The sequence below is a fragment of the Scophthalmus maximus genome, chromosome 14 (assembly GCF_022379125.1).
Source record: "Scophthalmus maximus strain ysfricsl-2021 chromosome 14, ASM2237912v1, whole genome shotgun sequence".
NCBI classification, from domain to species: Eukaryota; Metazoa; Chordata; class Actinopteri; order Pleuronectiformes; family Scophthalmidae; genus Scophthalmus; species Scophthalmus maximus.
The window spans coordinates 19,574,762-19,602,038 of record NC_061528.1 but is presented as its reverse complement, the minus strand read 5'-3'; the positions used below and the strand labels follow the sequence as shown (position 1 = coordinate 19,602,038).

General features: G+C 41.1%; 2 protein-coding genes across 11 annotated transcripts; one reads left to right on the top strand and one right to left on the bottom strand.

Moving 5' to 3' along the window:
• Positions 1 to 379: 379 nt before the first annotated feature.
• On the top strand, positions 380 to 17,947 carry plcd4b (phospholipase C, delta 4b). 5 transcript variants are annotated; one of them, XM_035604117.2, is made up of 16 exons: positions 380 to 730; positions 3,250 to 3,304; positions 3,470 to 3,628; positions 5,196 to 5,307; positions 5,572 to 5,722; positions 6,045 to 6,276; positions 7,611 to 7,812; positions 8,612 to 8,756; positions 9,264 to 9,416; positions 14,344 to 14,514; positions 15,353 to 15,509; positions 15,601 to 15,717; positions 16,265 to 16,443; positions 16,722 to 16,854; positions 17,012 to 17,161; positions 17,294 to 17,947. In XM_035604117.2, exons 2-16 carry the CDS (start codon positions 3,286 to 3,288, stop codon positions 17,383 to 17,385), a joined length of 2,172 nt encoding a protein of 723 aa, XP_035460010.1. In that variant the 5' UTR covers positions 380 to 730; positions 3,250 to 3,285; the 3' UTR covers positions 17,386 to 17,947. The 5 variants fall into 5 exon arrangements, with proteins under 5 accessions (XP_035460010.1, XP_035460008.1, XP_035460007.1 ...); XM_035604115.2 differs by having other exon boundaries at positions 381 to 730; positions 3,253 to 3,304; positions 5,079 to 5,307; XM_035604114.2 differs by having other exon boundaries at positions 381 to 730; positions 5,079 to 5,307.
• Positions 17,948 to 18,222: 275 nt separating this feature from the next.
• Positions 18,223 to 26,793, bottom strand: znf142 (zinc finger protein 142). 6 transcript variants are annotated; one of them, XM_035604105.2, is made up of 8 exons: positions 26,660 to 26,793; positions 25,613 to 26,104; positions 25,272 to 25,499; positions 23,919 to 24,743; positions 23,585 to 23,762; positions 19,848 to 22,620; positions 19,200 to 19,305; positions 18,223 to 18,845 (listed from the first exon to the last, which is right to left on the bottom strand). In XM_035604105.2, exons 2-8 carry the CDS (start codon positions 26,097 to 26,099, stop codon positions 18,322 to 18,324), a joined length of 5,121 nt encoding a protein of 1,706 aa, XP_035459998.1. In that variant the 5' UTR covers positions 26,100 to 26,104; positions 26,660 to 26,793; the 3' UTR covers positions 18,223 to 18,321. The 6 variants fall into 6 exon arrangements, with proteins under 6 accessions (XP_035459998.1, XP_035460003.1, XP_035460001.1 ...); XM_035604110.2 differs by having other exon boundaries at positions 25,613 to 26,010; positions 26,660 to 26,739; XM_035604108.2 differs by lacking the exon at positions 26,660 to 26,793 and adding an exon at positions 26,494 to 26,625 and having other exon boundaries at positions 25,613 to 26,010.
• Between the last annotated feature and the right edge of the window lie 484 nt (positions 26,794 to 27,277).

Sequence of the window (27,277 nt, the reverse complement as noted above, 5' to 3'; positions counted from 1 at the left end):
AGATGTCAGATTTGGCCTGAGTCCCCGTTATATCAGGGAAAAGGAGAAGAGTTGTCAAAAAGTCCACTGTGGACCTGTGATCAAATCTGCAGAGGGGAATATTGTTCATGTACAATAGGCATTTCTTGATGTTTTATGATTTGGCTTCTTTGTTCAATAGAGAACCCCCCTTCCCAGAATTGTGTTGCCCGTTATCAGTGTTGATACAGAAACGAGGCACCTCACTTACAACAAGCCGGAGGATTACAGAGGAGGACGGACAGACTGAGGCAAAGCAGACTGCAGGGAGCGACCTTCACTAGATGCAGCGAGGGGTATGCAGATGGCGGCGTGAAGGAGTGGCAGGAAAGGAAGGAAGGCTGGAAGGGAGGGGGTGTAAAGGAAGAGGATGAGGAGCGGGGGGAATGGAGCTTACCAGCGTGTGGCAGCAGTGACTAGGGAATCAGGTTTCTCAGACCCTGCAGTAAGACTTGAGCGAGAGGGGAGGAGAGAGGCTGAGCCAGCTTCCCCTCTAGACACTCCTGGTCTTTTAATGTCCTGAGCACAGCTAACAGTCCCCGGATCCTCCTTGATCTGGACCTCAGTGTCTGGGCCAAAGTGACGTACACATCTCCCAGCACCCGCTCTCAAACCGCACATCCAGGATCTCACCCCTTTTATATGAGGCTTTTGCTGGGAGAGCCCCTCTGTAGGTCTGACTCATAATATCCCTGGTGGAAAATCTCCTTTGGTAAGTGTCACTCTGTTTCTTGCCAAAGACAAATCCTTATTGTCGTCATTGTTACTTTCTTTAGCTGCAGTTGCATGCAGGCGTTTGCTGAAGTGATGCTTTTGTGGCTCATATTTTTGTATCTGGTTCTAATTTACTCTGCACAAGCCCCCCTCCCCGCTGGAGTTTGGACTTATATGTGGATTTTTATTGGAAGGGCAGAGGCCGTTGACATGTTTGTCAAATTCTTCACATAATTGTGTTCAAGGAAGAAGTCATGGGTAAATACCAGGGCACAAATCCTACTGAATAGTGCAGGGATAAGTGATTAATCTAAATACTACACGCAAGTATAAAGTGGCTGTCAGTCTTCATCACTTAGTTGTTTATTCATAGTTTTGTTCCTGTTATATATCCTCATGAGTCATGTCTCCATATGTCTGCGTGTCTGTGCGTGGTCAGTGAACTTCCCTTAAGAAGTGCCCAGTGTGACTCACCCCAGAGTAGAGCGCCCTGTCCAAAACACTTCATCATGGCTCCAAAAATAAAACAACATAACGTGACCTAATTGGTGTTAAACTTTCAGCGGAACAATCTGAAAAACGTGGATGGAAAATAAAAAAATGTGTTTGGCGTGGCTGTGCAGAGAAAACACCACATAAAAAATGTACTTTAATTTATGGAGCAAATAGCTGTGGAAAATAAGCCTCACTTTCATGGCCAGTCTGTTTCCTCAGTTAGGAGTGTGATTTTAAATTGTGAGGCCACTGCGAATACATTCCTTGCATCATGTCAGTCATGCTGGGGGGGGGCATGGAGAACTCAAGATTCGATCTTGTTGTTTCAGGAGACAGTGGAATGAAAGGATAGCTGTCAGACAGGAACACAGATAAACAGACTTCAAAAAACCATCGCACTTCCATAAGAGCTTGATCCACATTTATCAGCGAACAACAGAGATAGCAGGAGTTAATCAGCGTCCACTGATAAACAGTGCATTTATTTTTCTGTGTCAGTTTTGCTGTTTTTAATGAGATACTTCATGAATCTGTGAGGATGATTTTGGGCTGTGTAAATAAAAGTGGCTTTTTCGTCAAGCTACAGTTCTGTTTTAGTCGTGCCAGCAGCTGTGAGGTGGCAGCCTTCTTTGACACAGTGGCACATGTTCAACACAGCGCTTACATGGTGATGTTTAGCAGGTATAATGTTTACCTGCCAAACATCAGTAGTTTGCACGTGCTGAAATCTGAAATCTTGATCAGATGGTAGATGAAAAAAGTTAATCACCAAAGTTAATCCAACTCATTTTGATGGGGACAAGGGGGTTTCTGCCAAATTTCATTACAAACCCTAACCCTTACCCCAGTGTCACCCTCATGGTGGAACTACAGGGACATAATAATGAATAGTTAAGAATAATTTTCTGGGAAATATGGATGAATGAATTCGCCAAAATTCCTGGCACTGCAGCAACGGTTGTATATTACTGTCTGGTGGATCAATTGACGAATGTCAGCCATGCTGCTAGTGGGGCTAAAATATATACACATGTAATTATGCTACATTAAGAGCAGAATATTGAATTAAAGCTCCATTTTCCATACAATGTTTTTGTGGATTTTGTTTCATTCATAATAATGATTAAATAATCTGGAAATTACAATACATGACTGCATTCCAATCACAAATAGGTAAATCAAATAAAATTAAAAAATATATATTTTCTTCTAATGGTCTCTATTTAATCAGGCCGATGCAAAAAGCACAGACTTCAGAGTGTGTACTTTCTCTATGTCAGCAGGCAGACCACAGGAGTTGCCATGCACAAGCCTCTCACTCGGCTTTCTGCTAATGAATGAGTAAAAACGATGGCGAGACTGGACCAAGATTTAAATGCTGACTCTTAGACCTTGAAGAGATGCTAGCAATGATAGAGATAGTCCAGTCTACTAAACAGTTCAAGAATGTATCAGTGTCATCCCCTTTTCAACTTCAATGATCTTTTGAGGGAACCAGATTTTTGCTTGCCCCAGTGGTCAGGGTCAGCAACTGCACAGTGGATGGTGAGAACTTAGTACTCTGCTCAGGGACACTTCAGCAATGCAGCTACTTGCCAAACCAGGCTCCAGACTCCCGAACTTACAGCTGACAATCACAATTACAGTCCCTTTCACCGTCTACTGCCCAATTGACTATGATTTAAACAACTGAATAGCTGGTTATTAAATGTTATGGGCGGAGGTTTCACATCCCTGGATCGGCAGGGAAATCCTCTGGACAAGTGAAATTCTCTTGTCCTTCCTTAACAGCTCTTATGAAGATTCCTTAAAGTGACATACTGATTTCAGTTTTTCCACTAAACCTTTTCAGTGTCCAGAGGAGAATATGAAGCATGAAATTGTGATCCAGTGTGCTACTGAGTGGAGATTATTATTATACTGTGAGCAGTTGGATGTACAATGAGATTTTGTAAAAATTCATTTTTTTTTTAGAAACAGGGAAAATATTTGAACAACTGAATAATATCTGTTTCTTTTTAGCAGCACATTTCCTTTGGATATGATTCAAGGCTAGCAATGGATCCTGAAGGCTCTCGTGAGTAAATGATGTTCATTCAGACTGAAGATACAGAAATTGTGATGACTTTACAATTTGTTTAAAGATCTGTGGTCTAATAGCATTAAATTAATATATGCCAGTTCTGATTGTTGTTGTGTCAAAGTTATATTGATCTTTGACCTTTCACATCACCGTGCACAGGTATTCGAGACGACCCACATGTCAATGTAATGATGGCAGGGTCGACTCTGAGAAAAGTCAAATCCCGTTCATGGAAGAAGCAGCGGCATTTCCGGCTTCTGGAGGACGGGCTGACGATCTGGTACAAATCCAGATGGGCGGGAAAAGGTCACTCCACATGTGAGTAGAGAAGTGTTTACATATGTTGCATGCTTGACTGTTCCGTCTTAGTAACCGTTGTTTCATTCGTTTGACTTTCCCTGTAAATAAACCACATTATACAAAGCTCATTTTTAAATTGTGTACAAGTTAAAAATGTGATCTTGGGAGCACTCCTGTAGCCGTTCAGGTGCATGCCACTTGCTCAGGACGTCACAAGCCTGTCTGCCCCTCAGAAACAAAAAAAACTTGTAATGTAACTAAATATGTAATTTCCTCCCAAGCTTTAGAGAATCCCTCTTTCGTTTAGACCCAAACCATAACCCCATGACTCTAACTAAATTGTTAAGCGTTATGTCATGGCCGGGACCTGTTGCTAGGCAACTGGCGAAGACTCTCGGAGTTACCAGGCTGATTTAGTTACTTTTAGACAGAGCCAGGCAAGCTGCTTTCCCTGCATTCCAGTCTTCATGCTAAGCTAGCTAAGCTAAGCTAAGCAGCATTAACTGCACAGGCATAAGAATGGTATCTGTCTTCTCATTTAACTCTACGCAAAAAAGTTAATATGATAATATTTAACATAGCGCGGGCGCAGTCACCCCCCATGACACCGGGGAACATCCAGGGAAAGGACATTGAGAGAGTGGAAGTACCAGGGTGTTCACCTGAACAATAAACTGGACTGGACAGACAACACCATGGCACTCTACATGAAGGGCCAGGGCAGACAGTACCTGCTTAGGAGATTTTTTTTGACACTGTGATTTGACACATTGTTATCATAATTTTTTTGTTGCTGGCCCGTGAAAAAAATGATTCCATTGAAAATTAACTGAAAAGGCTGCAGATATAGAAAGAGGCATAATATTATTTTATTTAAGAAATGAATGACACTGATGTGTCCTTTTTTGGAAATTGATTTCTCAGGTGTTTATAGTATTAAGCATGGGTTGTTCCAGATTCAGTGTTTAAGTAAAACTTAACTTTGTTCCCATATGAAAAGGTGCATTATTATATCTAGAAAGAAGGCTTTTTTTTTTCAATTAATATGAAATGTGGCCCGCGACTTTGTCCCAGTTTTTAATTTTGGCCCACTGTGTATCTGAGTTTGACACCCCTGTCTTATTTTATCTTATCTTATGTTATAAACAGTGTGCCAAGTATAAACAGACAGGTTTCATTAAGTTAAGTTCATTATGTAATCCCAGGGTGGATAGTAATTACAGATACGTAGAATTACAAAATATATAAATACTCATATATTTATGCATATATTTGCGTGTGTGTACTACTTAGAGTAACACTAGTCTAGTGCAGAGTACGTACCTCCGAGCAAGTTTATTTTGGCCAAACTTCTCATTCAACATACATTCAAACTGCACACAGAGGCACATCAAACACATTAAAGAATGACAGTATAAAGAATTATTGTCCCCCACTCGACTATTTCTTTGTCACAATCCTGTCTCAGTCTCAGTGACCGAGTTGGAGGCTGTGCGTGAGGGCCACCAGTCAGAAGTCTTGCAGAGCATCGCTGAGGAGTTCTCTGCTGACCTCTGCTTCACCTTGGTGTTTCATGGTCGGCAAGGCAACCTAGACCTTGTGGCGGAGTCCCCAGAGGAGGCCCGGGCCTGGATCCAGGGAGTGCGCAAGTTGATTCATAAGGCTCAGACGATGGACGAGAAGGAGAGGCTAGACCAGTATCCTTTTACTGTTAGATCACTGTGTTAGGAATTTAATTTAATTATATTTTTTGAAGCACAACAGTGTTTATTCTGATGGCGTCTGATGATAAACATGATTTCATCCCTTGTTTTCTCTGAGTAGAACCAATTATTTCCCTTGTGCAGCCAATCAGATTATTTCAGCAGTGGACAACATATTTTCTTGTTGAACTCCCTAGGTATTAACATGTTTGAAGCTCTGACTGGAACTTTGAGTTTTCATTTAACAATACATCAAAGTTTCCCTCAGCATCCTCTCAGATGGGTCTGCGACTGGTTTCAGAAGGCTGACAAAAACAAAGATGGGAAGATGAATTTCAAAGAAGTGCGGAAACTGCTGAAGATGATGAACGTAGAAATGAATGAAGAACATGCTCTCCACCTCTTTACGGTAAGATTTTGATCTGAGGATAAGAGGTTGGAGCAGAGTAAGATATACATCTGAATCAGGTTTTTAAGTCAAACTTGTTTTATTCTTTTTAGCTAACTTTGGCGCTAGGTTTCTTAGACATGACATATTCTGGTGTTGTTTTCGCATATCCTGCCAAAAATGTTTTTCAGGTGGTCAAATTTGTTTTTGTTTCAATTGGTTTTTAAATATGTGATTTCCCGAACTTATTTATTTATTCATTTATTTGTACATTTTACACTGACGTGTTTAGAGTTCCATTTTTAAAAATCGAACACATAAAATCCCTCCTTTGTTTCCACAGATGGCCGATAAGTCAGAGAGTGGCTCTTTGGAAATCGAGCAGTTTGTCCACTTCTATAAGATACTGACTCAGAGAGATGAAGTGTGGAAGGTGTTCCAAGACTACTCTGGAGATGGAGAGAAGCTATTGTTGGAGGAGCTGGAGAACTTTCTGATGATAGAGCAGCAGGAAGGGGGGCGGAGTGCCCAGCATTCCCAGGAGCTTATTGATCGCTATGAACCCTCTGAGACAGGTAACGGTGGCTGTGACTGAGAGCAGTGTAGTCAATGTTTTACTTAAAATACAGCCACACATGATTTCTTTAATAATTTAACCATTAATAAGTTAGTTTTATTGCCTTTTATGATTTACACCTACCTTATGTATATGTAGTATACATCTACTGTAGATCAGAAGGTTGGTATTAGCATTGTACTTCATGTCTGACCTTCTATTGTTAAAAAATATATTGTTTTTGTGCAATACATGTGTTTTTTCTTAGAAGTGTTATACATTCACAGTTAATTAAACACAGAGAAGGGCCCCCATCTTCATGAGTATCCTACTGTTATTCCACAGATTTTAAAGTAGAATTTAATTTTTTATTTCATCATCAGAGCAATGGATCATAGTTTAGACTGCAATTTAAAAATGTCCCCATAGGATATAATAATCATGCCACAGAAGGCCTGAAACCGACTGGATGCAAAGATATAATTAACATGATCACAGTGACATTGCTAACATGCTGATGTTTAGCGGGTAATGTACCAGGTTTACAGTCAAGGTTTTGTTAATAAGCACTTAAACAAATAGAACAGCAGAGGATAATGTAAACCTGTTAGATTTTTGGTCATAAATCATAATTCAAAAGTATTGAACAGTTTTGAAGATTGACACTGATGGTGACACAAGATGAAAACTTTGGGGATCATCAGACCGATTAAAGGGGATCCTCTTGGGATTTGAGTAATTTAATACATTTCTTGACAAGCCACCCAACGATTGCATAGATATTTCACTCAAAACTGAGACTTTCAACCTGCTGGTGGCACTTCAAGTGTATTGCTGTGGTCGACTGCATGCGATCTGCACCAAGAATTTTCTTTGTCACTAGATCTACGGTATGATCAACTCAACAGATCAACTGAGCCTATAGGGCCAAGTAGACGTTGTCCTCTAGTAGCCATGAATGTCTGGACATTGTTGAAATATTTTGCTTTGGACCAAAGTGGTTGACTGAGCAAACTGTCATGCCTACATTATCATCATTAGAGCCACATTAATGCTAGCATAGTCTTGTGACTGAACATTTGCAATGAATATAACACATGATTTGAGTGTGTGGATAGCTTTCTTTCTAGTCAATTTGTATTTCTTAAACCTCGTCAAAGACTTAACCACATGAACTGCACATGCTGCCTCTTGATCTGTGAATGCTGTGATAAAATCACCTTTTACTTAGTGTCATGGTGGATTTTTAGATTCACATTTTCGAATTCATGGCTTGAATGACTGTCAAAGTAATTACGGCCAAATCAATCTGGACAGTGTTGTGCCAACCCTGTTTTGTATCCCTCCGTTCAGCCAAGAAGCAAGGTGTCATGTCACTTGATGGCTTCCAGATGTACCTGTGCTCCCAGGAAGGCTCCATATTGAAACCTGAGCACCGGGGAATTTACCAGGACATGAACCAGCCGCTCAACCACTACTCCATCTCCTCCTCACACAACACCTACCTCCTGGAGGACCAGCTCCGAGGACAGAGCAGCCTAGAGGCTTACATCCAGTGAGGACCGCTGCACATACACACAATGGCATTAATGGCATAAAAGATGATCAAACATAGACTTAGTGTACTTAAGAGAGAGATAGACACTTACTGGAGACACCTTATGGAAGAATCTTTATTACTCAAAAATTAAAACATTTGTGAAGCCAGATTGCTGGAGAAAATGTGGCAAGATAAAGGAAAACCACTCACACATTTTCTCTTTTTGGCCCGTTTTAAAATCTTTCTTTAGTTCAGTCACAGTGAAAAAGTGGAAAAATACCACCCTAATTGAGGCAGTATATCTGTATAAAATACTTAAAATCTCAGTCCTGAAGCTAATAACAAGGAACTGGATATGACCTTCAAGTCTGTGAGTTCAGAAATGGAAAGCAACAATATACACCGACACACATACACACACACATACACAGACACACACACACACACACGTGTGTATATGTATGTGCATGGAGGAACAAATCTTTATTCTTTTTTTATTCTAATTAAGTCCCTAGGTGTATATTTAAAAAAAGAAAGAAATAATAATTGCAGTAACTTAGAAAGGCACTGGATATTTTGTGGTTATACAGATTTATGAATTAATTGTAACATAATAAAATACATAGTTGGAGAACTAGGTCCAGTGATAAGAGACACAGTTTTCAGTAAATTTCCTCCTACAATTCAAACTTTGTCTAAAGCCTGGTTTTAGTCAGGAACAATCACATAGTGCTAATTAGTAGTATGAGCAAGTATATTATTAACAAATTCATATTAAAGTGTAACATTGATCGGTACTTTTGTATGTGTGTAGGGCTCTGAAAAGAGGCTGTCGCTGTGTTGAGGTGGACTCCTGGGATGGCAGTGATGGGGAGCCCGTTGTGTATCATGGTCACACTTTGACATCCAAGATCCTCTTCAGAGATATCATTTCAACACTCAAAGAATATGCCTTCAAGGTGGGCAGCGCATGCACTATCTGCTTAAAAAGGATTGGTTTGCTCAGCTTACAGAGAAAAACCTCCACTGGTTGCCCAACCAGGTTCAAAAGAAACATTAAACTCAAAAGGACTATTCAGAATAGATGCGGCTGTTCACATTTACAATGCTGCAAATACCTTAATGGCGTTCCAACCGCTTCCATCTCTATTGTATTGGGGTGTTGGCAGAATTCACAGAATTCAAAACCAACCCTTTGAGTCTTAAACTGGGCTGAATTACACTGTTTGTGATAGGCCCAGATGGAGCAGTTGGTAATCTTCCCTGCCCATGGAATCAAACGTACCCCTGTAAAATTGACCTACATGGAAAACCACCAGGAATGTCTCGTGTCTCCACTCTCCGCTCAAACTTTCCGACTAAACATTTTGGAGCATGTGATTGAAGAAACTGTTTTGAAGGATTGTGGAAACTAAAGATACATGTTCATTTTAAGAGCATAGCGTCTTCTCGTCCTTGCTCGACAGGCATCAGACTTCCCAGTCATCCTGTCCCTTGAGAATCACTGTGGCATCGAGCAGCAGACAGTCATGGCTCAGCACCTCCGCCACATCTTGGGTGATACATTACTGACCACCCTGCTGGATGGACAGATGCCTCAGCAGCTTCCTTCTCCACAGGTTAGAATCTGTTTGGGTTTTGATTGTTTTTTGTCAAACGTGCACTTGTTAGGGTGAGGTGCACTGGAACTCTTGGTTCCTTTGAACCTGTCATGAAACTGTACAAAGAACTAAAGAGCTGTGCTATGGAGGGCGGCGGGCACTTGACACACCCCACCCTCTTTCGGGGGCCACTCGTTGGAGGAGCAGGTGGTAGAACAACGTCAACGTTTTTAGGTACCTGGGCACTGCGATCGACCACCACCTGTCCTTCACACAACATGCAGACAGAGTCTACAAAAAGGGCCAACAGCGCATGTTTCCCCTAAGGATGCTCAGGAGTTTTAACGTCAGACAGGACATTTTAACAACAGTTCACCGGTCACTCATTGAATCAGTCCTCACATTTAACATTGTATCCTGGTACAACTTTTTCACTGTAAAAAGCAAGACAAAACTCAACAGAATCATAAACCAAGCAGCTAAAATCACTGGCACCACTGAGACCCAACTCTCAGAACTTTACAGTCGTGCAGTGGAAAGGAAAGCAGTTGGCATCACAATGGACTCCTCACATCCCCTTCATCACTCATTTCAGTTACTTCCTTTAGGCTGCTGCTTCAGAGTACCTTTGGTTAAATAGAGAAACTACAAAAAATCCTTCATTCCCACTGCAATATACACTTTAAACAAGGCCAAATAGACTACGTTTTAATGCAGCTCTGCTTTGCACACATGTTTTTACTGTTTTATTGAACTGTTTGTGAATTTTTTGAGAAAAAAATCCCTTTTAACAGGAAGAAATCTCTGGTGGAACCGGACTCAGTTGTGGGGGATCATCTGTCTCGATCGGTTGGGATGAGGAGAAAAGGGGGGAGAGAGGAGAGGCAGGAGGAGAGAAGAGAGAGAGAGAGAGAAATAGAGAGAGAGAGAGAGAACAGTTGTACAACCGCTGTTTTAATCGCTACCAGACTGGATGAGAAAAACTCCCTTTTAACAGAAAAAAATCTAATAATAATAGGAGAGAGAGAAAACAGAGTAAGTGACATGTAATGTAAAAACATGGGGGCAGAGAGAGGGGGGGATGCTCATGATGTTCCCCCAGCAGTCTAGGCCTATAGCAGCATAACAAATAAATGTTTTAGTAAACACCTGAGCAGTTCTAACTATAAGCTTTATCAAAGAGGAAGGTTTAAAATTTAACTCTAAATGTAGAGAGGGTTTCGGCTTCCCTGACACAAACTGGGAGCTGGTTCCAGAGGAGAGGAGCCTGGTGGCTGAAGGCTCTGCCTCCCATTCTACTTTTACAGACTCTGGGAACCACAAGAAGTCCTGAGTTCACAGAGCGAAGTGATCTATTGGGATAATATGGAACTATGAGCTCTGTAAGATCTGATGGAGCTTGATTATTTAGGGCTTTGTAGGTTAGGAGCCGGATATTGAATTCTTTTGTGAATTTTACAGGAAGCCAATGCAGAGATGCTAACAATGGAGAAATTTGATCTTTTTTTCTAGTTCCTGTCAGAACTCGTGCTGCAGCATTTTGGATTAACTGGAGGCTTTTCACAGACTTATTGGCGCTTCCTAACAGTAATGAATTACACTAGTCCAGTCTAGAAGTGACAAATGTATGGACTAGTTTTTCAATATCCTTTTGAGATAGGATGTTTCAGATAATGTTTCTCTGAGGTGTTTAGGGCCGAGTACAATGACCTCAGTTTTGTCTGAATTTAGAAGTAAAAAATTATAAGTCATCCAGGCTTTCGTCCTTAAGACAGTCCTGAAGTTTGTTTGCCTGATTAGTTTCATCTCGCTTTATAGATAAAAAGGGCTGGGTATCATCTGCGTAGCAATGGAAATGTATGTGTTTTTTTCTTATAGTACTGCCAAAAGGAAGCATATATAAAGTGAAAACTATTGGTCCCAGCACAGAACCTTGTGGCTCTCCATGACTAACTTTTGTTTTAATGGAAGAGTTGTTGTTAACATTGACAAACTGAAATCTATCAGATAAGTAAGACCTAAACCATTCTAGTGCTGTTCCTTTAATCCCAATGTGTTCTAGTCTCTGTAATAGAAACTTGTGATCAACGGTATCAAATGCAGTACTAAGACTTAATGGGACGAGAATAGAAACATGTCTACTGTCTGAGGCAATGACACGGTCGTTGGTAACCTTCAGCAGTTCTGTTTCTGTACTATGATGTTTTACTAAATACTGAATGAAAATCTTCAAGGAAACTATTCCTGTGTAAATAGGACATTTTCATTTTCTCTTAACTTGTTAGTAATGGTAATTGGTTGCTTTGATGAAGTGACAAGTAAAGTCAGCTCAGGCAGATATATGCAGGAAAAGATAAAGAAGCTCATGAATTCATTACTACTAAGAGTTGGAGGAATAGACTGTTGAGTAGAGTTTCTACTCTCTGTCAACCTGGCTAAAGTGCTGAAGAGGAACCTGGGGTTGTTTTCATTTACCTCTATTAGTGAAGAAGAATACGTGGTTCTGGCATTTCAAAGAGCCATAAACTGAAGGCAATTTTCTGTCACTGTGATAATGTTACGGTGGTGCAGTAGAAAAAATATTTTTAATTAAAGAAAATGAAAACAGACTTAGTGTGTCCAAATAAAACAACAACAAAATACAACTAAAGGTTTCCATGGGTGTGGGAACAGAAACAGGAAATCTCAGGCATAACTAACAGGTAGCAAACACAGGAGCCAAAAACACATTGGGTGAGGTCGAATTGTCCTTCCTAGCTACCATTCCTATCTACAATTACTTGACCTCAGTGGAAAACCTCATGAGGTCAAGGAAAGATGTAAAGGAGGACTGTTAGGACATAGGAAATGCCGACAGCTCTGCTTAGAGAATCAGACTCGACTTTCACTATAGTACGTCATCACGCGATGGCGGATGTTATTGACATGGGTCTGCCATGCTGAAACTTCAAATTTCCGTATATGAACTACAAAAAATGCAGCGGCTCCATCAGCATGTTTCAGTATGTTTTACCAACGTGTGACATCAGATGTAAATGATTCATATGTAACAGTAACTGACATGATGTGCGTCTCTTTTGGGTCATATTCATCCTCTTCTACTTCTTCTACTTCGGATTGAATCGTTTACGTCTGTGCATGGCGCATTACGTTAAATATCGCTGCCGCAATGAATTGTGGGGCGTCTATGGGTGAGGTCGAAATGTCAAATTGGCTAAGGAAGTTTTCTTAATTCCTAAACTCTAAAAAAACAAAGGAAACTCCAGTGTACCCTATGCTAAAGTATATAGGAAAGGAAGCATTGAAGCTCCTTTCCTATGCATTTAGAGAATCCGAACAGCTCTTAAAATGACTGCTGATCAAATACTTCCGGGTCACGTCAAGATTTAGGAAACTTCCTAAGACAATTTGACAATTCGACCTCACCCAGGAACAGACTGGGGGAAAATCACAGACCAACTGAAAAAGACAAAGGGAGGCACAGGTGATGGGAAACAGGTGACACATTAGGAACAGGTGTGGACAATCACTGGGGCAAGAGACATAAGTCAAAACACCAAACACACAGGAGAATAGGAAGTGAAAACACACAAGGAAGGAAACCACAAAGTAAAACAGGAAATTGAAACCTAAATACAAGAAACACAAGGGATGACAAAAGTAACTTAACAGAGGTACACAAGGAATTTTAAATGAATGAATCAAAGTTCACAAGAAGTAATTAAAACATGAATAGCAGACCATGAAGAAAAAAAAAGACTTCTCAAGAGTCGACAGAGTTCAAGGGGGCAGAATCATGACGGATAAGACAATATCGTTTTTTGAATTTGAATTTGAATTTTTGAACACAAATGCTATTGACGGATGTTTAGAGCAAATAAAGCCAAACTGATAAATAAACCAAAATATTGGACCGATTGCAGTTTAAAACTGCTGATGATGCTTGATGACCCAAATAATGGGATTCATCCTAAGAGCTCAATGAATATCTGCTCCAAAATCAATGACCTTCAATCCAATTGTTACTGATTCATTTCAACCAAATAGTCAACCAATCAATAGGCTACAATGAATGCCTGTACTTAATAAATGTCATGGTAATGCATCCAGTAGTTTTTGAGATATTTTAGTCTGAACTTCATTAACTGACAAGACAACTCTTTCAGAACCACTTTCATGGCATAGCTCACAAATGAAATTGACAATGACGTCATCATATTACCTGCAGTTTCTGTTTCAGTTATTCTACATCCTGTTTGCATATTGTAGTTTTTGAGTCAAAGCTAAACATCAAAAACAGTTACATGGCTCACAGTTATATTCGGTTTATTATGTATTAATGTCAGCACATATACTGACAAAAACCTATTAATGGTAATCCAGTAACAATTCTTCTTTGAATTAGGATAATAAACATATTTTGGGAATAAAACGTCTTCAGACAAAAAATTCTGCCCAATCTGATGGAAACTATGGTATCATGACCACTTCAGAAAATTTTTAAAGATTAATGGTCTCTCTGTACCTTGTTATCCATCACTGATCCTAAAAGCAATAGTATCTTCCAAACTCTTTTCCATCAGAGCACTTAGGACAATCAATGATAAGTTGAAGCAAAGATAATTGCTTTGCAGAAGTCCATTGAGGATTTGGCCAATTAAATAGCAGTACATCGCTGCATTTATTTAGGAAACAGCACAATGTAAGAAGATGGACCACCTTCACAAGTAGTCTGAAGACAATAAGTGCAGATGATGGTGACATCTGAGTTTTTTGTGCGTTATTCCTGCAAGTCCACCTCACATTACAACAACCATTCAGCATCTTCTACTGACATGTGGAACAATTTCTTTATGTATCTTGAGTAAATTAAATACTTGAAAATGGACAGGTGAACATGACATACAGTATGTAGTACACGCCTGCTTATTGGTGTTCATCACAGGAACTGAGGGGGAAAATTTTGCTGAAAGCCAAGAAGATTGGTGGTCTGGTAGACTGTCTCGATGAAACCCTGACAGATGAGGTTAGCGATGAGGAAGAGATGGCAAACGATGATGCTGGGAGTCCGACTGCTGAAGACCCACCTGCTGACTGTTTGAATGAGAATAACAAGGTACATGTAGTTCATGACACTTTTTGACCCGGTGATTTCTTGCTGTTACCCTGTTTAAACACGGAGAGATTTTTATGTCTTTCAACAATTGTTAGACAGTGATTGATATCAGAGGCCACAGTGAAACAGGACAGGAGTGAATGGAGCGTGATAGTAAAGAGAGCCAGGAAACTTGGATAGGAGGTAGACATGGTGGCAGGACTGCAGTAAAATACGGGAACTTGTGAAAAGAAACAGGACACAGGGTTTAGTGAGACAAGAAACTGGGACTGTTCTTTTACTGCAGCTGTGGGTAAACATCTCTCATATCAAAATATATATTGATATACTGACTTGGCTGAGAATTAAAAAAAATATAATTACCTTGAAAATAATACCCATAAGAATGAAAAATTACAAAGAATTATCTATTTATCCCTTTGACATTTTCAATGTTGTTATGTGGTTAAGTGATTTAATTTAAAGTTTTCCTATCATTAAAATATTTAACAATCACTTCTTTATTAATAAACCATTGCCATTGCTTATTCAGCACTGAATAATATTATTCACTTATTTTTCATAGAAATATTTTGTGAATTAATGATGATTGGTGATTCATGATGCAAATGTTCAGCCTCTTTACAAGTACTGGCTACTCATCCTTATTCTTTCAGGTTCTTTTTACATTAATTATTATACCTTTTTTGATTATTTATTATATCATTATTTATTTGCAATTCAGTTTTATTATTAAATATATATAATTGGCCTCTGACTTACAGGGCTAATGTTTAGATTAATGGGGGGCCAGATTTTTTGTTGACTAATTTTACATTTCATTCTTCGATTTTTGCAGAAGTCCAAGTCTAAACTGTCGAGGGAGCTGTCAGACTTGGTGGTTTACTGCAAGAGCGTGCACTTCCATGGCTTTGAGCATGCTCGCTCACACAGCAAATGCTACGAGATGTCTTCATTCTCGGAATCCAAGGCCAAGAGGCTAGCTAAGGAAGCAGGTACAGTGTGTTTTGGAAGGAGGGTGGAGAGTTATTAAATCTTAAGTCGATAGAAACATATGAGCTTCATTCTTTTCAAACCTCTCCTCAGGGACAGATTTTGTGCAGTACAACACAAGGCAGCTGAGCAGGATTTACCCCAGTGGCCTCAGGACGGACTCCTCCAACTACAACCCGCAGGACATGTGGAATGTTGGCTGCCAGATAGGTGAAGGGAAGATTGCCCTCTGCTGGTCCTTCAAAATCCCTCATTTCCCCTGCTGCCTTTCTTAATACCAGAATATTCTGACATCCACAACCAAATGCACTGCAGCTAAAACTATGTGGTTACATAAAATGATTCAGCCACAAGTGTATTGATTCAGCCACAAGTAACATTTTTCTGGATCCTCTCAGTTTGGTGAGTTGTTAGTTTGGTACCGTTTAATTTGTCATATATGATTAGCGCTTGTTACAACGGTTGACTTTGCTGCATTTTTGATTTGTCCAGTGGCTAAACTGCCACCCCCACCTAAAAGCATCAGTGTTGTAGGGAGGTTACAGGTCAGGGGCAAACATAGAACATCAGCACCACAGCTTGAGGAGTTTTTGTCACAAGGCCTCAAACTGCTGCTGTGTGCTCTGGATAATTTCTTCTCTCATAAACTTTGATGTCTAGATGGATGTCTCTGATTCTGGGAAATCATGTGATGCGGCAAGCCAGAATCCAAAAATGAAATGGCTTTTAAATGCATTATTTCTCCTTTTCCCCACAGTGGCTCTGAACTTCCAGACAGCTGGTCTGGAAATGGATTTGAACGACGGGCTATTCAGGCAGAACAGCTGCTGTGGCTATGTCCTCAAACCGGACTTCATGAGAGACAGCAGCACTCGATTCAGTCCAGAGAGACCCGAGGAGCGGCAGGGCTACATACCCCTCCGCCTGTCCATACAGGTTTGAAACTACAAGGAAGTCTCGTTGGTTTGTGGTTACTGTTGGCTGCCAAAACTGTCAGTATATGTAACTGTTTAAATGTGAGTCATGGTGTCGCAGAAAACCAGAGAAAATTTGTAATATCTTTACTTTTGTAAATATAAGACAATTCTAACAATTCTAACAAAGATTTACTTTTGTAAAGATATTAGTTAGTTTACTTTTGTAAAGATTTTAGAACTCAAGTACAACTCAGCTGTTTTATATCAAATATAAAAGTACGTTTGTGTGTTTATCAGGTTATTAGTGGACAGCAGCTGCCAAAGGTGAATCAGAAGGAGGGCTCTATTGTTGACCCCCTGGTCAGAGTGGAGATCTATGGAGTGCCACAGGACCAGGCCAAGGAGGAGACCAGTCACATTAACAACAATGGTGAGAAAATGTTCAGTGTTTTTTTATACAGCTAATTCATGTACCTCATTCAATTTTGACAATATGAGGGCCAGGATGTGAAAGACAAATCTGGAAATTAAAAGAAAGCCTCTTCCCAGTTGGTCATGGTAATTTTCTTACTGGCCTCTACTTTCAGGTTTTAACCCCTTATGGAATGAAACTCTAAATTTTGTCATCCACACCCCTGAGCTGGCCCTAGTTCGCTTTGTTGTAGAGGATTACGACAAGGCGTCCAGGAATGACTTCATCGGACAGTTCACTCTTCCATTCACATGCATCCAAGCAGGTGAGCTAGCAGAGTGCACGGTGAACCAAAACACAAAGTGTGACACTGAAATCACGACAATATTTTAAAATATTAAATTAAAGTCTCCCTCATTACCACTGTGTACTGACACAATCTTCTTACTCTTTCCAGGATATCGTCACATACATCTTCTCTCTAAAGATGGAACAGCTATCCCTCCCTCCTCCCTCTTTATCAACATCAGCATTTCAGAGCTCAAATGAAAGAGTCAAATGTGCAGATAAGGAGCCAGAACTGCTACAACATCTCCATAATCAATTTTAGATTTTAATGTAGTGCTTTCATCTGGTATTAGCGTCTCATACTGAGCACTAACGTTTGTTTCTCTTATGGGACATTTCCGAAATTGATTGCTTTAGTTGGAATAATTTGTGATCTTTAGTGACAGAGTAGTGTTGATGCATCACCTTGAAGCGTAATTCACCAAGCAATTAGAAAACTATTAAGAAACAGGGACTGTCAAAAATCGTCGTGTTGTGCAAGATTACATACTCCAAAGTTTCGGGTAAAATGCTTTTATTTCTGTTTTTATGCCAAATGTACAACTCTACGAGTCAGGCCCTCATGAAAATATTTCCCACAGTCATGTGGTAAGATGGAAGATTTCTGCATGTGTACAATGTCTACATATACCCATGTTTGCCTTTAAAAGCACTGTGCATCCAGGGGCAAGTCCCTATGAAATAACTGAAAGTCAGGTTTTAAAATGTAATGATAGAATGTGGAAAATACATATCAGTATTAAAAACCTATTATTATAAAGTAGCTATGCATCATCTACAATTATGTGCATGCTTGAGTTTTTTATTAATGTACATTACAATGTACACATTTCACAAGGTTTGTTGTGTATAGTGTAAATGTATGTGTTTAGTGGTCTGTAAATACATGCTATGCATTTTCTGAATGGTTCAACGCAACAAAATGTTTGTTTTAGTCAATTTATTCCACGTATAAAGTTATTTATCACACACACACACACACACGCACACGCTTTATGTTCACTAAACTATGTGTACCAGTGGGGTTTTTTTATTAGCCTTTGACAGTACGATGAAATTATGTGGTGAAATATGAATAACAGATATGTCACTGTAAGTGACAGTGACAGACTTCAGTGCTGTGCCCTTTTCTCAGTGTTATGTCCCATTGTCTCGCCCTGTGTTCACGACCTCTACAGCCACGACTGCCGCTCCTGCAGTGGCTTTTCCCTCTTCCTCCACTCCAGCTGCTCTGTCGTCCAGTGTCCCCTGCAGGGCCTTCTTCAGCGTCAGGCTAACGGCTTCCGAGTCTCTCACCACTCCCTGCTGCACTGACATCTCCGGGTGGTGTCTTTGCAAATGCTTGACCACTTGGAACTTCTGTTTCGCTCTGTAGGCGCAGTGGCGACAGCCGAAAGGCTTCTGCTTGGTGTGAGAGAGGTAGTGATGCCTTAGGCCTGCCGGCCACCGGAAGGCCTTGTGGCACAATCCGCACGTGTATGGCCGATCGTCACTGTGCTGCCGCTGGTGGGTCTTGAGTATGAAACTAGTCTTGAAGGCTTTGCCGCATTTTTCACACACGTAAGTGCGAATGTCACAGTGTTTCGTGTCCCGGTGGGTGCGTAGGGCATCCGCTCTGTTGGTCCGGTAGTCACAATCATCACAGGCATATGGCTTCTCTCCTGCAGAAATAAATACATGTTTTGTTTTCCTCAGCAGTTTAAAATTCTTAACATTAATATATAAACTACACTTACAACCATATACAGATGACTGTTCTAAAAACTTGCAAACATTTGAAGTAAATGTTACATAAATATGCAATGATATTATGTGATACTAATTTTGGAAGATTTAGCTGAACAGCAATTATTTAGATGGAAACTCAGCCTCACATTTATGAAATGTTAGCATTTTTTTTGTGTGAAAGTAACTGAGCCAGGCATTAAAGCCTATATAACCATTGTTTAAAATAGATCCCAGACCAAAAAAGTATGCATATATCATAATTGCCAACTTTTATTTCTAGCTGATACCTGTGTGCTTGGACATATGATACTTCAGCTGAGTCGCCCACTTGCATTTGTAGCCACACTCTGGACAAAGGTACTTCATCTCCTCTTGGTGAACCCTCATATGAAGCTATGGCAGAAATTATTATAAAACAAACAAAAGAAAAGAGCATTTATCATCTTCATTGTGCTTTGTTTTTTTTGGAAATCCAGGAACAGAGAAACTACAGGAGCAATGATGTTGAGTAGAAAGAGTTCTGCCTCTGCCTTCATCTGATGCAATTAAAGGCAGATTAATTTACATTGAAAAAATATTTCTGTAGATCCTCCAAAATTCAGGAAAAATTAAGGAGAAAACAGTATCTACAAATAAAATGTATTCTGTCATCTTTGCTTTACATTATACAGTAAAATGTTTGTTTGAAACTAAAGTTTCATACTATATATAATAAATAATTGTATTAACTTTTTTGATTCTTTACAGTTAATTAAATATATCTATGTTTTGCTTACTTTTTGTCCATCCATTATTAATATCTACATCAAAATAAATTCAACAAATCAATTTCCAATCCAGTACCTATAAACATTTTACAGACCACATGAATTAACTCTGCCAAAGCCTTTCCCAGACATGGATGCTACAAACCATCCTACAAAGTTTGCGCTCACCTTCAGCCTGGAGGGATCGGTGCAGTTGTAGCTGCACTGCTCACAGCTGTAGGGCTTCTCCCCGGTGTGTATGCGAATGTGCCACGTGATCTTCTGCTTGTTCCGCGTCGAATACACGCAGTCCCTGCATTTGTACAGACGCCTACCTCCATGTGAACGGAGATGCTGCTCTAACACCAGCTGATGCCAACAGGCAAACTGACAAGTGCTGCACCTGAGCGGCTTGTCCTCCGCAGGTCCGTCATCGTGTTCAGTCGCAAGGTGCTGAGCTAACAGCTGCCTTGTTTTAGTGGCAAAGGGGCACAGCTGACACCGATGTGCCAGGTGGGTTCTCAGGTGAATCTCCAGGTTTTCCTTAGTCAAAAAAGCCTTGTGGCAGGTGGCGCACTTCACCTGACGGTGTTTGCTTTGTTGGTGTGTCTTCAGTATGACCTTGCTGCTGCACGTGTAGTCACACAGCTCGCATAGGAACTGGACTTGGTGCTGGTGCACACGTTTACAGTGGTTTCTTAGTGCAATTTCCGAGCTAAAGCAAGCGTCACAATCAGCACAAGCATGCTTTAACTCCCCTGTGTGGCACCTGAGTTTGTGTCGCCTGATGTCATCGAGCGTATAGCCACTGAAGTCACACAGTGAGCAGAAGTGTGTAGGCTGTTTGTCGTGGATGCGCATCTTGTGCTGACGCAGTTTTGTGACACCCCCAAAGGTCTTGGCGCACACATCGCACGTGTGACGGCCGATTCCTGTGTGAAGGGACTCATGCTCTTCCAAGCGATAGCGCCTTGTGGTGGCAAAGGGACAGTATCGACAACTGTGAGGCCGTACACCTCCGTGTTTGAGTGCAACGTGTTGTGCCATGCACCGTTTTTGCTTACAGGTGAAAGTGCAGTGCAGGCAATACAAAGGTTTAGGTTTGTGCGCTGTGCAGCCTCTCTTTTCATGGCTGTCTGCCGTTTCCTGACAGCACTTCAATGCACAGCTTGGATTAGAGACAGTCTTAAGTTTCTTCTGAGTTCTTGCATTGCACCCATCCACCAAGTCCTCTTTACTCGTGACCGACTCACTATCACACTCACCATCCACTTCTGAAAGGATCTGACTCTCCACTTTCCTGAATGTTTTTTGGCAGGTTGCGAGGTGCCGTTCAACTGATGCAAGCCTGACTGAAGAAAAAGTGCACAGCTTGCATTTAAATTTACCATCTGTTTTCATGTAAAGGGACTTTTTCTGCAGTGACATACCTTTGTCTTTGTTTCGTGAAACCAATTGTTTTTTCACAAGCTTACTTAACTGAGTTTTGCTTCGCGGTTTTCCTGCACTGATTGTTAAGTGAGATGAACCTACTTCCTCTTCTTGCTGATGAATCTCCTGATCATTTGAATCTGTGGACACTAAATTTTGCAGAGACAGCTCTGTCTGATCAGAATTTGTTCCCTCTGGCACTGTTGAACCCTCTTTCCCCAGATCAGAGCTCTCCTCTGCAGCTGGACGTATTTTTGAAATGCCTCCAAATGTCCTTGTTTTCCACGGAAGTGCCGGGCACTTCTTCGCAAGGTGACTATTGAGGCCTCTCCTCTGTTTGAACTGTGCACCACAGGCCTGGCACGTGTGTTTTTTAATCTTTCGATGGCAAAGAGTCTGGCTGTGGTGCTTCAAAGCCATCTCCTTAAAGGTTACAAAGGGGCACAAGTCACAGCGGTAAACGTCTTTAGTCTGCACCACAAGCATCTGCACCCGTCCATCCAAAACCATGGCTTCTGCCTGGTCCTTGTCGTGCTTCTTCATTGCTTTCAGTCGGACCTCGGAGTCAAACGGCTGATTTTGCAAAGGAGGCAAAACGGAACTGATTGTTTCACCATCACTCTCCACCTCAGGAGTTTGACACTTCCTAGGCTCGACTGATTGACCGGTTGAATTATTCAGAGGCTGGTAGCTGTCATCTAAGTCACATGGTTCGCACTGTTCGGGGTTTAATGCAACATTATCTTCCTCTGATGAACTTGTAGATGTATAGACGTCTGCCTTTTCTTGAGTCGTATCAGAAGTGGCCGTCCTTGGAGTGTTTTTTGCACAGTTTTCCTCCACATTTTGCAATGAGAAGGTTTGACAGTCGGTGGTAGACAGTGTAGTTAATATCAGAGTGCAATACTCCTCTGGACTGTCTGAAACACCTTCATTCACAACCTCGTTAGGAGATTCATCCAAAACATTGACTTTATCCACAGCTTCTGATTCAGATACCATTTCTTTGCTTGCACCAGGGATCCCAGACTGTTCTCTCCGAGATGATCGCTGTCTTTCAGTGTATTGTTCAGACTGCTCACGAGCTGCTGAGTGCTTATTGTAAAAATCCTCCACACACTCTGTTGAGTTCCTCTCCCTCTCCTTTGCAGCATAGTTCTCTAGCCATGCTTTGTCCCCAGGTACATACCCATGAGCTTTCCTCTTGTGCAGGAAGAGGCTGATGCTGCTGAATGAAGAGTAGAAACAGAGGGCACAGCAAAACTCTTTCAGCCTGGTATGTTTGCAGTTCTCATGATTCTGAAGTGCTTGTCGGTAGCAGGTAGTGTATGTGCAGTACTTGCACTTATGGACAGCTGGCTGTCTCTCCTCCCCAGCATGTTTGGCTAACATGTGATTGCGAAGCTCATATTTGCGCTTGCAGGCATATGCACAGATCTCGCACATGAGTGATTTAGCCTGATGTCGGAGTTTGTGGCTATTCAGCTGGTCCATGCGGTGACAACGATAGGGGCACTGATCACATTGATATCTAGGAAAGGAGAAAGAACATTTTGAAATAACCATCCCCTCCCCAGTCAAATAGAGAGCTACTAGAGAAACTTTCTGCACATAACCACAACCATATAGCTGTGATTTTCCACTGCTTAATTACTAGCCTGCGTACTTTGTGTACCTTGAGTACTCAAAATTATATCCACTAGTAGGTTGGAGATCAAATTATCCCTGGCTGAAGCTGGAATATCTTCCTTAAGAGCATGCAATTATGTTCAGACTGCACAATTAATTCACTCAGGTTTCATTTGATGTCAATCTGTGCAATTCTGTTAACATTGTACATATAACTGTTATTTTCAGATTTCCTTATGTTTATATTGCACATGGGCTGTACATACAGATGAATGACACCTCTCTACTTCCTCCCACTGCACAAAAAGGAAGCCAAAATAAACCGGATGTGAATGCTGACATCTTGCACTGGTCAGCGCAATTTGGTGCCAGAGTCGCGAGTCTCTGATCTCAATTATGATGCTTCACTAGGTATTTATTTATTCATTAAAACTAAAATTACTGGAAAAAGGACACTTGAATATACATCAGCAATAAGAACTACCTAAAATGACGGAAACTATCTTTGAGAAAAATGTATTTTGTGTTTACTTTGATTCTTCACTTTTGCCCTTGACGGCACCTGCTGTCTATGAAAATAACCGATTGTTTTGCGCATCTCGCCAAATTGTCGTTTTACTTTTCAAGGATGTGAACAACACTCCAAAGAAATGAAATGTGCAGGTAAGCTATGCTGCACCTGGGAAAGCATAGTTAAACTTAATATGGGAAAATACCTGTGTGGGCGTCGAAGTGGCTGGAAGCTAAATCTAATTTGGTTACAGAATGCAAGACATTGTTGAAAACTCTTCAGAACTTTTGCCAAATCTGTTTGTAGACTGCAGCGTTTAAACAATACCAGATAAAAATATTACCGACAAAACTACCTGAGGTCTCCCGCATGTTTCCTCATATGGACGTTGAGATAGTGCTTCCATTTAGTGACGTATCCACATTCAGCGCACATAAAGTTCTTGTTGTCGGAGTGAGTGAGCATATGTCTGGAGAGGTAGGACTCGTCTCGGCACCTGAAATCACACAGGCTACACTTGTGGGGCTTCTCACCTTTTGAAGAGAAAAAGAAGAAAAGAATGAGGAGATGTCATGTAAAGTAGTAGCAGAGAAGTAGTTAAGCCACCCAAACAAATGTAAAAACTGGAAACTATAAGGTGAAAAATCTGAAGACAAAGCTTCAGAACATTAAAACTCCTCCATTCTCACCACTGTGCATCAGCATGTGTCTATTCAAGCCACGTTTATGCGAGGTCACATAACTGCACTGAGAACAGCGATGGATCTTTTCGTTGGCGTGCAGATGTCCAATGTGCTTCTCGAACTCAACGGGGTTGAATGTGACGAAAGAGCAAAAGTTACAGCAGAGCTGGTCAGTCCCTGGGTGGCCGTGCCGCTGGTGCTGGAGGAAAAGAGTTTTATTGGAGGAAGAGAAATCGCACTGTGAGCAGTGGTAGGCAAGGTGTGTCCGATAATGACTCTCCATGTCCGTCTCTTTATGAAAAATGGCACCACAGGCATGATGGCGACATTCTACTGCTTCGACTCCATGGACTTCAACAGCGTGTCTGAGAAGTTCTTTGCGCAAAGAACTCTGGAAGCAACAGGCCTCCTGGAAGCAGGCCACTGGCTTGCTTGCTGTTAGGATGTTGTGCATCTTCATGTGCGCCTTAAGTGACCTGCTCTGGCGAAAGCTTTGACCACAGGTGGGACAAGGATAACTTTGACTCTTTATGCCATCTTGCGCCTCATCAGCATGCATGCTGACGAGGTGCCGACGGATTGCATTCCGCTCCACGGCAGAATATTCACACAGGTGGCAGCAGTGAAGCTTTTCACCCGCCTCGCGCAGCCTGTGTATCCGTAGCTTGCTTTTGCTGGTGAAGTTATGCTTGCAGGTGGGACACTGGAGACTGGGGTCAGGGAAATGTAAATGGAGGTGCTCCTGCAGGTGGGACCGCATCTTGAAGCAGCGGCGACACGTGGGGCAGGTGTGTGTGCGATAGACATGCTCTGCACCCTCTGCAACGTACCCTGATGGACAAGAACATAGGACACATATTTAGAAGAACCTGACAAAGTTTGTTTTCTTGACACATTAGAAATATTTAGACAAGAGAATTAATACACAAATACATCTACATCTTGTCTAAACAATGAATAATATTGTCAACATTTTAACCATCAATCAATTCATGGACCATCTACATAAAAGCTGTGATTGCACATCAAGTCACCATCTTTGTAGACCATCTAAGTCATTCATTGTACACATTATCATATTCACCTGGAGTTACCCTTGATAACTTTGTAACCTTCTTGGTGAGGTTGCCAGGTACAAATGCAGGACATCAAAGATACCATCTTTTTGCGACTTAGGGAGTGTGTGCTCATCAGCTGTATGTCACTTTCTGCTCAGGTTTGGACTGGTAGTTTTTTTTTATGTTCTTGTGTGTTTAAACATAACTGGAATAATTTGAAATGCAATCACTTCTCTGAACTTAACAATTTCACACATGTAAAATGGCAAGTGCTCACTATAATCTACCAAGCAGACTATACCTTTGGACTTCGAAGGTGCCGTGTCTACTGCTGGAGGATTGTCTCTTTTCACTGCCTTTCTAACTCTTTTATTATTGTGCCCATCCCTCTCAGGCTGTTCCATGCACCCATCTCCTGGTGAAGATGATGCACAGGCTCGGTGGGAATTCAGTTTTCTTTTCGGTCTGTCGGACACCTGAGGCTGATAATTTCCAGAAGTGCCAACAGTTGTGGGCGTGGTCTCCTTGGCTATGAACACATGTTTGATTTAAAATATATATCAATGTAAAATCTACACACGATCAGCGACAGCGCAGTAGAGATATGGGTTTGTGCAACATAACATTCTGTGCGCTGTTTACCTTGAACACATGATGGGAAATGGTTGTGCTCCAAGAGGTGGTCTCTCAACTCTTTTGCATTTCCAGAGACAAACTGACACTGAAAGCAGCCGAAGGGCATGTGGCCACACAAGTGTCTCTCCATCTCACTCTGAGTGGGCAGCAACACTTTGCAGGACCGGAAGGTGCAAGGAACAAGAGTGAGGCAGTGTGTGGACATCAAGTGGGCTTGATATTCATGGTGGTCTGTGCTGCTGAAGTGGCAGCCTGGCTCTGTGCAGGGGAACAGGCCTTCAGGGTTGGGTCCACTGTGAGTGACATTGAAGTGGTGTTTCAGAGCTCGCGGCTTGGAAAAGGTCTCACTGCACTGAGAGCATTTGTAGCTGCCTGGTTGTCTTTCACGGGATGGAGCGGCCTGCCTTTTTGAACAAGGGTGAGACACAAAAACATCACGGTCTGTGAAACTCCGTCCACATATTTCACAACAATGAGGCTCATCTGTCTTCATAGTGTCTGAGAAAAACAAAACAGAGCACAGCATTTAGTTTCAATGTGACCCATTTAAAAAAATCAGCTATTCAGAATTAAAGCTCATGATTTTTGAATTTACAATTTTTTCACATTCTGAGTGCACTACGTACATACAGTATATACATTACACAATACAAGTTATTATTCACAGAGGTTTAAGCTGTGAGGAGGCTGTTAGCCAATTTGAACCAATTTGGTTTATGTATTTGGTTCCATAATAACATGTTTACAGTTCTGGAGATCTATAAATTTATTGTAATCATACAATAATGGCGTGTGATTATACACATATCTAACATGTTTATAACACAGTCACACAAAAACATCTTCGTGTGTTTAACTCAACCAACACTAACAGATATCCGACCTACTGCACGCGTTTCCACAGCGCTTTGTATCTGTGAAACAGATCATCAACTTGCATCAGGTCAGCGGTATGGACGCCATGTCCGGCTCCTAAACACCCGCCTTTACTGTCTGGTCCTTAGAAGGATATCTTACTTTGTGCTGGATGTTAATATACGAAGTCACACTTACTTTATTTGAGAATATAAACTGGTATCTTAACGCTAATAGCATCACTGTTGACGCTAGCTTCTTCTAGTGCTTCTTCTTCTTCTTTCATGTTTTACTGAAGTTGGTCTTTACTGCCCCCTTCTGTTTATTCTCACTCAAATTATCATGTCATATTCATTTTAAACCGTCCAGTCATATTTACAGTACAGAAAACACGTCTACGTTTACTCTCTTGTACCCCTGTCTCCACTCTCTAATTCACTTTTAACGTTGTCCTCCACTGTGTCATCAGTGTTTGTAAATATGTTGTCTCAGCCACTTGGCAATGATGACAAAAATGGTTCAATTATGTGAAGAGCCTGCTTATTTTTACTTGTTTTGGATTGAGATAGATTCTCTTTTATTGTGTTGTTCAAATGATTTGCCACTGTTGATTTACTTTATTTCTCACACTGTGCTATTAAATTTCAACCATTTCTTTTTTTGACTAGTCCTTTTTCGAGTTGATCCGTTCACTCATTTCCCAGGATGCTTGAATACACTGGGACCCACATGAATGTGATATTTTCACCTTGTCTAATTATTATTTAGTTGGATTTAATAAAGCAGCTCCTGATGACATCTGGCTGTGTCGTTCCT